The 12977-nt window shown below is 36.4% G+C and overlaps 1 protein-coding gene across 3 annotated transcripts in view; it reads left to right on the top strand.

Annotated features, from left to right (window-relative positions):
• Window positions 1-12977, top strand: part of SLC16A7 (solute carrier family 16 member 7) — an 83116-nt gene that overhangs the window by 43334 nt on the left and 26805 nt on the right. For all 3 annotated transcript variants that reach the window (XM_033059169.2, XM_033059170.2, XM_033059171.2), the window contains exon 2: window positions 4364-4607. In XM_033059169.2, coding sequence (XP_032915060.1) covers window positions 4394-4607 — 214 coding nt within the window. In that variant the 5' untranslated portion in view covers window positions 4364-4393. The remainder of the gene's footprint in view (window positions 1-4363; window positions 4608-12977) is intronic.

Below are 12977 nucleotides of genomic sequence, written 5' to 3'. Positions count from 1 at the left end.
TCTAATATTCAGCATACAGATAATCTGCGTTGCTGCTTAATGAGATTCTAAAATACACACATATTTGAAAATCTCAGTAATAACTTACATTTTATTTGGACATTAGTCTATATGCCAGCTCTGACATTCATCTGGGAGAAGACTTAGGTTACTCATTTTATTGTCACATTTGTTTCCTGTGTCTAAAAGTGGATTATACTTCTCAGTCACCTCACAGGGATAAAACTGATTTTGCTCACGTTTGCAAAGCTTTTTGCAGTTCTTGGCTTACTGTCTGGAACTGGAGGGCAGTACACAAATGTGAAGTATTTCTCCTATCCTACAGCAGCTGGGGACAGATTTTTCACATGCCAGGTCTTTACTCTGGGACATGTGGCTGCTGAGTCAAGTGGTGATGGGGTACATTGAGGACAAGTCAGATAAAATGCAAGCAGGGAAGCAAATAGTTACTCTAACATTGCAGAAAAACAACTAAAACTCCCAGTAAAATCAGAATCTTAGTAAACAAGATGACAATATAAAGGCTTCTCAGAAGGGTCTTTGACAAGCTGTTGTATCGATAGCTGATTCTGGCAGCTGGCAACTGCAGAATATTAATGAAGCTTTGGTAGGAACATGAGCAGTTTGGACAGGTTGGTTATAACTGACTGAAGTCTACAATGCATTATATCAAGATACATTCTTTGTTTGTAGCGTTTGCTCTTAGTTTGACCTTGTTGCTTGCTGGCTTGCTATTTTTTTTCTTTTTTCTTTCTTCTTTCTCCCTTCTTTCCTTCCTTTCACATCTAGCCTTTCTCCCTTCCTTCTTTTTTTCTCTTTCTCTCGTTTGTTCACTAGTTCTCATATGCCTAATTAAGTTCAAATGCACTAAAAACTGCAATTAAAATGTTGCTTATCAGATGTTTAAAAGTGTCCTCTTGTTTCTCTGTTATTATTTGTTAGCAGACACATGCAGCTCCTATTACAGTAAGCTACGTTCTTGTTCACTGCTTACATAAATGGGATTTATACAGGGGAGCTAGAAGGAGCTTAGGAGAAAATCCTTGTGCACGTCTGACTCAGGGTATGTAAAGGCTGAGGAATCTCTGTGTATTTGACAGCAAGAAGTGAGATTGATGGCTTCACTCCAGTCACTATTCCCCTGCTGCTTCCCTGGGAGGGGGCAAACTGTTCCTCACCCATTGCTTGCCTGTAAAGGCATAGGTATGAACTAAGCACATGATGGAATTCATATGACTGGCTAAAAACACTGGTGGTGATCTTTATTTACTCAAGTTTTTTTTTTTGTTTTTTTTTTTTGAACTGGTACTTAGCTTTTTTTTGTGATTTCTACCATATTTATTTTCATTCTTCATGGCCTATAATAACATATAAGCATTCTGAAAAGGCATTTTGATAATCCCTGCTTCATTCCTTCATATTTTGCTTCTTCCTTTATCAACATTTGTGTCTACCAATGTGAAATCCCGGGGTTTTTCGGTTGCTGATGGATTTTGCATTTGTCATAATACTACCTATATTGCTCAAATCTTATTAGTTAGGCTTAGGTTAGAGCTGGGTATATGAATGGGTTAGACTTCTTTAGGAGGGATTCAGTTTCAGGGATTGTGGCAGGACAGTAAGTGCAGATTTTACTAGAGAATACTGCTTTAGCTCCTGACCATGTATGGAATGTTTGAGATGTTGGATTTAGTGTTTGTGAGAAAATGAATACATCTTTTCACCTTGGTACAAACATGTATTTGTTATTTTTTTCCAATTCACCTTTTATTGACTGGAGCTAATATTGGCCATGATGATCATGAAGGAATATTAGGGAAGCTATTCTTAGCTCTACTTTGTGGGATAAACAGGAGGTGTGAGATACTATGATCCAGACTCTTCTTCGTGACAGGGTAATGCCCGCTGTAGGTTGGCAGACAGAACCATGCAGTGGCCTTTGCATCAATTTGCCTCCAGGCTAAGGCACAGGAGCAACCAATGCCCCTTTGGGTGTCTCCTTAGTGCTCCTGTAATTTACTGTGAAGCTTTTAAAGGGAGGAAAGCACTGAACTGTCAGAGCCTGTTCTTCTGCCCTAAAGGGGTGGATATGGTGGGATCTCTCCAAACCATTCGTTAGTGACATTCAGGAAACTTCAGCATTCTTTTGACTAATGTGGTAGCTGTGATTTTTCAAAGTGCTTTTATATTATTTTTAGGAAAAGGAGTGCTTCCTCAGTAAATTGATAAGCCATTTTTATGAAGAGCAATGTGTTGATGTTGTGTGCCATTACAAAAATTTATAATAGCGATAGAAGTGTTGTCATGTGAATATTAAATATGAAAACAAATATGCTTAAGCTTTTGAAGTGTAAGAAAACAATAGTTAACCTTTTTCCATTAAACAACCAAAAGTTTTCTCAGATGAGCAGAACAACAGCTTTTCTGGGATAGATGGCAAACTCTTGTTCTTTACTTCCACTTAACTCACAGATAGGGGATTCTGGTTTTTATGGCAAATTTGAGGTTTTGTGCTCTTCAGCATGCAATTGATCATTTTTATTTGTGCTCTAAGTTACAGTGGGCTTTCTGAGATACTCTTCCTTCTGATGGATCGTTATTAGCAAAAACAACGTAGTATTTAAGAGTGTTGACAAAGTTAAGTCTCAGCAGAGTTGTTTCTGTTTGTCCAACTCGTTTTAGTGGCAGGCTCAGGTTTTCCTCTCTGACTTTTCTCAGGGAACCAACATTAAACTGATGCTGGGATAAGAAGAAGCAAAGTACATTCCAGAGGTTCTTTCTGGACATGCATATAAAAAGATTTATGTGCTCTGTGTACAGAGCAACAGATACCTATTGCTACCAGCAGGAAATCTCAGTTATATGGTGCAGAAGCCAAATTACCTGGGCTTTTAAAATTTTGTCTAAAAGTCAGATATTGTAGTCATTGATTTAGCTTCCTCCAGAGGTGTGCTAGCTACATGAGATGTCTACAATGAGCTTCAGTGAACTGGAGAATCAAAAGTACACTGGGTTTCTATCACAGGGCTAGCCAAGCAATAACTAATCTTAAAAACAACATTTTGCTTGTTTTGTGGCATATATTGCATGCAGTGCTACATTAAAAGTACTCCAGGCACTATCCCAAGAGATAAGTATAAGCTGCCACAGCTGGGGTTTTTTAGTTTTTGTTAAGGTAATCATCTCACTCCCACTGCTAATACTGTGAGAAATTGGAATATGCTGTAAGTGGCGCAGAAAAAATCATGTAGAGACTTGCTGGTAATCATAAGCATAACAACAACCTACTCACTGTTATCATCCACAGTTTTCAATACTAGTATGGCAGGAGACCAATCAAGAGTAAAAAGTTGCCTAAAAGCCCGAGAAAGAAACAGGGAGCAAAGAAGAGTTTGCAGTTCATACTGTCTCGGGGCTGGATTACACAGGAGAAACCACAGTGGACTCCAGTTCAGTGTTTAATAACAGTGGGTTTTGTCAGTGGAAAAGATCTCAGAAATGAAAAATGGGTTTTCACTGCTATGTATTTTCTAAAAAGGTAATGCAGAATGTAAAAAAAAGTAAGGTTTTAGATATGAGGATGATATTAACAATATGAAATTTATTTCAGGCCTTAGAATTTTTATGTGGCTTTGAGCTGCCCAAATGTGTTGGCTGCACCTCTTAGAACCTCTCCAAGGTACCATTGTGGTGGCAGCTCTTATGGTCGATTCTAAATTATAGAAGAGCTGTGGAACTCTTCCTGACATCTTCTAATATGTCCAAAATTAGTACCATCAAGCTACACCTTGTTCCTGCAAGTAATATCAACATCAAAATATCAAAATCTTAAGAGTAAAGTACAGAATTTTATTACTGTGTATTTAGTTTATGGATACACAGGGAATTTTAAATCTCTGCTTAGATCTCTTTTCAGATGTTCTCAATTTGTTCCTCTGTTATTGATGATGATTTTGCTATGGTACCAATAAATCTCACTTATTTATAACATTTAGTTATAATATAGATGTAACATTTTTCCATTGTTTCTTCACACTGTAGATGGTAGAGCTACGTAAATTAGCCCACAAAAACTAGTCACTTTGCAATAAGTGACTAATTGCAAACACAACTTCAGTGACTGAGATCAGTGGTTTTTGATAGTTCCCACATATTGACTAGACTATTGGAAATATTCTTGCCACAATTTTTTTTGGAAGAACAGCTTTTGCTTCTTAAAACAGATAGTCTTGTTCTGTGGTCCCATGAAGCTGGAAATTGTTCTTTCCTCTGAGGGTTTTTGTGAGCCCTGCAGATGACTATTAAATAATGTAGTTTGATATGGGAAAAAAATTGACATCCTTTTTCTTTCCTTGTTTTTCAGTCTAGTTGGAGAAGAGACAGAGACCAAAAAATGCCACCTGCAACTGGAGCGCCAGATTACCCACCTCCTGATGGAGGCTGGGGATGGGTTGTGGTCTTTGGGGCTTTTATCTCCATTGGATTTTCCTATGCCTTCCCCAAAGCCATCACAGTGTTCTTCAAAGAAATACAAGAGATCTTCCACACATCATATAGTGAGATTGCTTGGATATCATCAATAATGTTGGCTGTCATGTATGCAGGAGGTAAGACATTAGTGAAATTAGTAAATAGTATTGCTTGGTTGGTTGTTTTTTTTTATGGTCTTAAAACATTTTTTCCTCTTAGGGCCTTGGTTTCGTTCCTCTACCTAAGATTTAGGAATTTAAATAAAAAAAGATTTTGCAGTCTTTCCCTAAATTCACAATTTTTGAGAGTATAATTTCCTAACAAGTCAATGCCCAAATAATTTTTTCTGGGTCTGGAGGTAAATTTGGTCGGTTTCCATTGCCTTGGTGAGATCTCTCAGTAAATCCAATGATGAAGCTTAATCACAGAAAATTATGACAATGAAGGTTCATTCATGAGTCACAGGTATCCCTCTAGACCAGGGGTTTATATCTGGTCCTTCTTTGTCCTAAAATCCTATTTTCCTTTCAGGCCAAGAATAATGTTTGAAACATGCTATCTGTATGACAGCTAAGATGCAGATAATCTTGTTCTTGGGACTGAACAGTGAACATAAATTCTCTGATACCTTTTTTCTTGTAAGCAAGCAAGACAGATGTAAAAGGATTTTAAAGTATAAAGCTATGTTTAAAAACTAAGTGTCAAATCTGCTTTGACAGGCTTTGTGTCTATCAACTCCAAAGACTAACTTGCTAAATTCTTCATGGTTTCTTCATTTTTTCAGAGTTTTTTTCTCTTTTAAGTGTTGGTGAGAGCTAGATGCTGCTTAGGCAAAACACTTAGTTCAAAGGTGTGAATTCAGGCAACAGATCTGGTATTTCCCTTTCTTTTAATGTTTCTTTAATGTTAAGAGGTAGCAATGGTACCTGGAGCATCTGACTATTTGCACTGATGGAGCAATTAAATGCATGCATTTATAAATGTGTGTTTATGTACATGTACATAGGTGTGAATGTATAGACATAGAGACTGCAAACATTGTAGTGAAGGCATACTGATACTGAAACACTTTAGTCACTGAAGAGTATCACTCCAATCTTTTTCACAAGTGGTATTTGAGTAATAGCAAAGTACAGTGTTGTCAGGTTCAACAAATGAGCTATTGAAGGATGAAAGAAGTCTCATTTTCAGCATGGTAGTTTTTTTAATCCCTTATTTAAGTCTCTCTAATCTCTGACACACGAATGGCCCTACCTTACTTAGCAGTCAGGGAAGTAAGAAGCATGTCTACAAAGAGGATCAGGCTATCTGGATTCTCTCTCCAACTACTGCCTTTTCTCCTCTGACTACAATAATGAAGCTGGAGCCATCATAGCATTAGCTTTAGCACCTCAGGTAAATACTTTTCTGTTGATGGTATGGAAAAATGGTTCTTTTTTCAAATTCTGTCAATCACAGAGACCTTATGAAGATATCTTGACAAATGGTATCAATATCAATAAAAACATGCTATTCAGATATTTTGATACTGTTTTTATTTATATACTAATAGAAAATCAGAAGTTATTCATGTGCTGGTGGAGAAATATAAAGGATTTTATAGGACCAGTGAAAACAGTCAAGTGAATTCACCAAAATTCACCAGGTGAAGAAATCACTTGAAGGTATTGCTCCCACAAGTGTGGAGTAAAAGAGAGTGTGTCTCATCACATTCAAGTTCCCCCTAAGGTAGCACATTCTTAAGGGTGCATCAGCACTTGGACTGTGGAGTGTAACTTTGGAGGCCTCTGAACAGTGCTGAAGCAATCTGGAGCGTTGGGAAGAACAGAGATGTTGAAAAGCTGGATTTTCTTCTGCTTTCTGTGTGTTGTGACTTGCTGACCCTGAGCTCCTTTAACAATGTAAAGCAGGTTTGCTCTGTAGTGCAGGTGCTGCTATGTTGTGTTCTCTGCATAGCATTTAATTTTTGCCATTTCTGTCAGGTCACCCTGGTTTTGTTAACAGTGCACATGCAAATCTCAGGACATTTGGCTCTGGTCATTTTTATCTGTGAGGTTCAATGTGCACAACTTTTTATTTTAAATACAAATGATTCAGTATTTCTGCCTTTTGTTTTATACTTCCCTGACTGTTCTGATTACTAGTTACTAACCCCACTTGTATATTGACATTTAAAACTACAAAATTGTTTGCTATTCATTCTGCTCACACCTACTACATTTACTATGAAGAGGAACAGTAAGCAGAGTTGTTTGGATATCTTGTTACAGACTCGTGATTTTAAAATGCTGAGAATGACAACCCTGCCTGATATAAACACTCTTTGAAGCCAAAGCTTTTCTAGGACCACTTCCTAAAAACTAGGCCATTTAGACAATCACTGGCAGAATATGAAATAGCAATCCGGAAAAACATTTCTGAAGGAAATCGCTTCATTGTTTTTGCTGTCTGAAGGGGGTTTGATTCTTCCTTCACATTTGATGTGCTATAATGTGGAATACATGTTCAGGCCACAAGTACAAGGTGCATTGTTTACTATGAAGTGTGATATGTACACCTGCAATAAACACTGTTCATCATGCTACTAATTAAGGTAACCTGAAAACATCTAAGATCTGTCATCCTCATTACAGCTTAGCATTCAACTTATTAATCATCACAGTGAGGTCAGTGGATAAGTTAGACTCTGCGCAGACACTTTTTGCTTTGGAGGCTGCAGCCTCTTGCAGTAATTAGCTGGCATCTGTGTTTCAGCAACAAGGTATTAACTTACCTTTCAAGCCTCAGAAAAAAGCTCCGGTAAGGAGCTAAAAGAATGTTAATTATATTTATCACTTACTTCATACTTAGAATAAATGGCATTAAATTATAGCAGACCATCTGGCAATCCATATGGTCTTCTGCAGTCCTGGTTAATTCCAGCAAATAGGTCAAGCACAGCATTCACCCCGTTAGGAAAGCACCAGGCAGAGGTGACAAATCTGATAAATTAAATCAATATGAAATCCTTTTTTTCTCTCAATCTGGCACAATATGCAGTTTCATACAGTTTTCTGTTGTATTTTAGGGGGTCAGTTTGTTTGTTTTCTTAAGCTCTGTCTTCCTTCTTCTCCCACCCCCCAACCTTTTGATGTTTGTTAGAGTTTGCTAAAAAGGCATCCCAAAAAGCAAGATCCAGTGATGTGATTAAGGTTACAAGTATTGCACAGCATCTACTGTTCGGGCCATGCTTGATAAAAGCATCCTCTGGAGAAGAGCAGTCGTTCAGTCTCCATGGTAACTCCTTCTTCTGCCTCTCTTGAGCAGACACTGTCAATTGCATTAAATTAAGGGTGATGGGTTTGTGATGGATTCCTACACCCAAGGGACTGAGATTGGGACCACCAGACTTTTGTCACTGGAGGACAGAAGCTGGGATAAAATGGAATTATTTGCATTATCCTGACAACACAATCTGTGTTCCTGTGTGTTTATGAACAGATACTTGTATAAAATGCATGTGCATGTATGTATTCCTGTGTTTATAAAATATATATGCTTCCACATACTTACAGTTGTATTTCTGCTCCAATACACAGAGAAATTAAGGAATAAAAGAAAAGGGTCAAAAACATTTGACCTCAAGTTCTTTTAGTTCCTTCTTCTCTTTTTCAAAACTTTACCTCTCACTTTGTGGAGTGTTATCAGCAAAAGGTGATTAAGGAGCTTCTTATCAGAGCTCGATCTGTTTCCAGTAAAAATGTTTTCATTGCTTTCAGTTCGGGTTTGATAGGAGCTATAATGGCAGCTATGAAAACCATGTGACAGGTCTGGTGATTTCAGACAGAACTGACCTTGAGTTTTATATTTCCTCAGGGAAAAAGTAGTTTGTTCACTCTCTGGTCCTTAACTCTTTTTCTGTCACTTTTCCAAGGGCAGTTTCAGTGTGTGGGTTTTGTTTCTTTTGCTTGTTTGTTGTTTTCTCAAAACAAACTTTTTGAGTATAACATTGAGTTATGAAGATTAGCTTGAGAGCTCATACATCCTCCAAGCCATACTCAGCTGTGAAATGTGGGACAGTCTTGCTGGTCTGAAGTTCAGAAAACATAAAAGGTTCATTTAAATTCTGCATAATATTTCTGAGTAAACAGTTTAAAATGTGTCTTTAGACTGCTTTTGGAGAAAGATGCTATATAAGTGTATGGAGTGGTCATTATAATTTTTCAAAACATGCCAGTACTTAAAAAATGTAGTGTTTAATATCTTACTTTCTCTTCAGTATTGCTTAAGTTATTTGAGTCGGAAGTTAAGTTTTTCCAAACCCTAGAAGGATTTTTCATGTGACAGCACAAAAGCAACCTATAGACAAGTCCTCATTTTGACTTTGTCTAATATTAATTTGGAAAATAATGTATCATATGGTATGTTCAAAATATTTGTGATTTTATCTCAGTGGGTGTTTTGGTGATATTGCTGTGAAGATGAAATGGCGTGCACAGTGGAGATGACAGTTGTGAAATCCATGTAACACAAACAACAGATGGTTATGGATTTTTACTTTTGGGCAGGACCTGAGTTCCTACACTTTTTTTCCTCTCTGATAACATTTTCTAGTTTTGGTTCTGCAAATACTGGCACAAGGAATTCAGTGGCCATCCATATGGAGATTGACAAACTTTCTTGAATTGACCTATCTCTTTTATTGTCAGGGGCAAGTGTTTTTCCCCATCAGAATATGCAAAGTGTTGAATTTTAATAGCCTCATTTAGAGTGTCCTTGAAAGCAGAACTTACTAAGTTTCTGAGTGCCTCATGGGCATAAGGGAATACTTCCATTTAGCCTAAGATATATGTAAAACATCTATGTCAAGTTAATTTGAGACTCACAGATAAAGGAAAAGGAGTTGTAATGAGGTTTCACAAAACAGAGCATTTTGACTCTTATTAGCAAATGGAGATAAGAGTAACAAAATATCATAAATATACATTACTTCAGTTCTTAAAAAACAAGACCTGAAAATACTAAAACCTGGGAAGGATAACACAGCCAGGTCTTATATTTCTTGGAAGGCTTTGAGTTTTAGTAAAACTGGATATTGTAGGGTAGTATTCTACAGTTGCAATGGATGTTTTAAACAGAGATGTCTTCCTAGATGTTTGGAAAACACTCTAAAATGGTCAATGGAAAAAGGGTGAAAAAAAACCAAAACATATATGTTGAAGATGGTTTAACACATTTACTTTTCAAACAGGTTTATCACCATATGTTCCAGAACAAGCTGCTTTTTTACTCTGCAACTTGTTACATTTTACTGAAAAAAAAAAAAAGATCTAATTGCTAAATATTCAGTGCCTTTTGAGGATCCAATTTTGTCAAGTTTTCATGAAAAAGAGGTTTTGCTGAGATCCAAATACATTCAGGAAGCCAGTCTCAAAGCTAAGGACATGCTTCTGCTGAGAGAAATAAGGAGATTTTTACCTTTTATTGCATGTTTGTGTTAATTTTGAGTAATTGTCAGAAGGACATTACATTATACAGAGTTCCCATTGTATTTTTACAAACCTCTTTTGGTGTTCCAGCCACAGGGTATTGGTCATGGTTTTATACATATAATCATCTGGGGTGTGCTTTAGAGTTAAACATGGCAGTGCTGGGTAAATGATTGTACTTAGTGATCTTAGAGGTCTTTTCCAACCTTAAAAATTCCATGATTCTATAGAAATATTTGTGGTAACTTAAATTTAATTAACTTGAGCCTTTTACTAAAGCAGATCTAATTTACATACAAGTAGGCAATGCAGATTACATAATGAACATTAATTAAGAACTCTTTCCCTTTGTAAGACTTTGTCATTGTCTTTATCTTGACTTGGTTTTGTAGACAGGGGTTTAAATAAGTAAATCAATATTGCCAGCTTTTTTATCTGAAAAGATGATTTTTTTGATTTCCACTTAGTTTCAGTTAATAGGTCAAAGTCTAATAATAACAAATAACATGCATCATTTTCTAAGGGGCTAAAACTTTGGGTTTGTTTAAGAAAGGTATCAAGGGACATACTGAGGTCTTTGATATGTTCATTGAGCTTGTAAAATTTTGACGAAGGAATGCTTATTTTGTGAGTACTGCAAATCTTGGCTTAGTTCCCATATAGTTTTTCAGTGGATAGTACAATGGTTGTGCTCATGATGTGTGTTGGGTAATTCAAAGGTAATGAAACAATGGTCTAGCACAACTGGGAAGCATGAGACATTTATGCAGATACAAGAGAAGAACTGTGGGGAAGGAAAAGTCTGTGTATACCATTGTAGTCACTCAACACTTCAAATGAAATAATAAACCCAGCACTTTACAAAGAACTTATTATAGAATTTTACTGGTCCATTGTTTTGGAATGTCTAAGAAGTATTCCCTTGTTTATTTTGGAGGATATATTCAAGGAAAACAGAGTTATACTGGTATGTTTAGAAGCCAGTATCAAATGGCAACAGCTGAGATGTACTGTAATTCCTGAAGATACGTAGTTCTGCAGTCATTGACAGAGGTGAGTGTGCCAGGAACATAGTGGCATGTTTATGGTGTTACCAGAGGAACAAGAGAAATTAAAAAAATTGATGGTTTAGAATGTATTTAATGATTATATTAGGCACTCTTTAAATTGATTTACTGGTTTTGAAGATTTTTGCAAAGACCACATTGCGCATGTGTTTGAATGTATAAACCACATGAACTCCATTTCAGGAGTCAGAACCATGTCATCTAATAGTGATACTCTATTGAACCTCTGTATGTCAAAGAATACAAACAAATGCAGCTTTAGTAGGTAATACATGTTTTGTGGGTGCATTCAAACCAAAGAAAATCTTAGCTTTTTTTACAGAAATTTTGGCAGGTATTTTTTCATTGTCAAGAAACAGTGAAGTATTTGCATTGCAATTCTACCTGATTTTTGTATGAGGGAATATCTACTGGATGACATGGCATCCAAATGAAAGCATGTGATTAAAACCAGAACTCTATTGTGAAATAAGATGTTGATTTCCTCATATAATTCAAACACATCTTTTGACTGTTTATCACTGATGATGGGAATGTGTACCTGGTTTTCTATGTGTAATGCTTTGAAACATTTACCATTAAGAGCTTTAAGTTTTAGAAAACTTTGAGAAAGTAATGGTATCCTTATAGCTTTTTAGCAGTAGCAACTCGAGCTAATATGAATAGATTCATGTGTTTAGTCTTCCTCAGCACAGGCATCTACATCTGACCAGTTCACTAGACACCTTTTGTTGTCAGTCAATAAAGATTGGAATTTCTAATTCATTCCTTCTGAAACTAAATGTCCAAAACACATCAAATATAAAGACTTCTTTGGTTTTCTAGTGCTAAAAGAATCTAGAAGTAAAGTTCAAATTTTACACAAATCTGAATTGATGCCACCCTACATGATTGTTGCCCTGCACTAATATGTTATATTTTGCTACCTAGAGATCTTGAAATCTAAAAACATTTTATTAGAGATGCACACCCATTATTAGGAATTTTGAGCGTGTTGTGTTTAAGGTTTTTCTTCTTTAACCTTCTTGTATGTTCAATGGGCTATAATTCTCTCAAGTTTCAGTGACACTGGACTCAGTTGCATTAGTTTTAATGCTATTAAAAATACTTGGTAATTTTAACAGTGCCTTTGATCATGTAAATCTTCTCTTACCTTGCAATGACTTTCCTCATACCTATAATTCCATTTCTTCCATAACCAGATAAGAGAAAAACACAACTGACTTGTCTAATAATTGGCCAGGTTTACATTCTTCTGTAGCTGATTATAAGCTGATAGAAATCAGTGGATCTGTTATATTTTCTTATGTTCTGTGAATGATTTAAAAGTTAAATTCATTCTCCTTGGAACAAGATCCCCAAACACTTCTCTTATCGGTATCAGCTGGCAGCACCAATTTTGTTATGATTCAAACCTTACTCATACTGCTCTCCTATGGAGGAATCCTTTGCTCTTACTGGAACAGGACTTACTTGACTGAAATTTTCAGTTCTTTTCCAAGGATAAGCTTTTCTGTCCCACATATATTGCTTCCAGATTTGCAGGATTTCCCAAGAACTCAGCACCAGCTTTCGAGATTGGGCTGTCACAAGAGAAGGCAGCAGATGTCCTATTTGGCCGTCCCTACAAGGTGGAGTAATCTTATGTCCTTGGAAGTAAAATTTCACTCAGAAAAGCTCCTAGAGCAGTGCTGGTCTAAATTATTTAAATTATTGGCATATACCCAGCTTACAGAATTAATCTCTCTGTATTGTGGCATTGCTAAACCTTAAGAGTACGTAATAAAGTGATGCTATTACTTGCCTTATCAGAATGGTTGTAATTTTTAGAGCAGCAAGTAAATAAACTAAGGGGGTTTTACTTCTGGATATTTGACTTAAAGACTGCCTTTAGAGGAACTATACAATCCATAAGAAACCAAGACTCCAGAACAGTTACCATGAAACATTTAATTAAGGAACATAAGGGTTT

The sequence above is a fragment of the Catharus ustulatus genome, chromosome 4, assembly GCF_009819885.2.
Source record: "Catharus ustulatus isolate bCatUst1 chromosome 4, bCatUst1.pri.v2, whole genome shotgun sequence".
Classification (NCBI taxonomy): Eukaryota; Metazoa; Chordata; class Aves; order Passeriformes; family Turdidae; genus Catharus; species Catharus ustulatus.
Note: the sequence above shows the minus strand (reverse complement) of the source record. Positions and strands in the feature narration are given on the sequence as shown.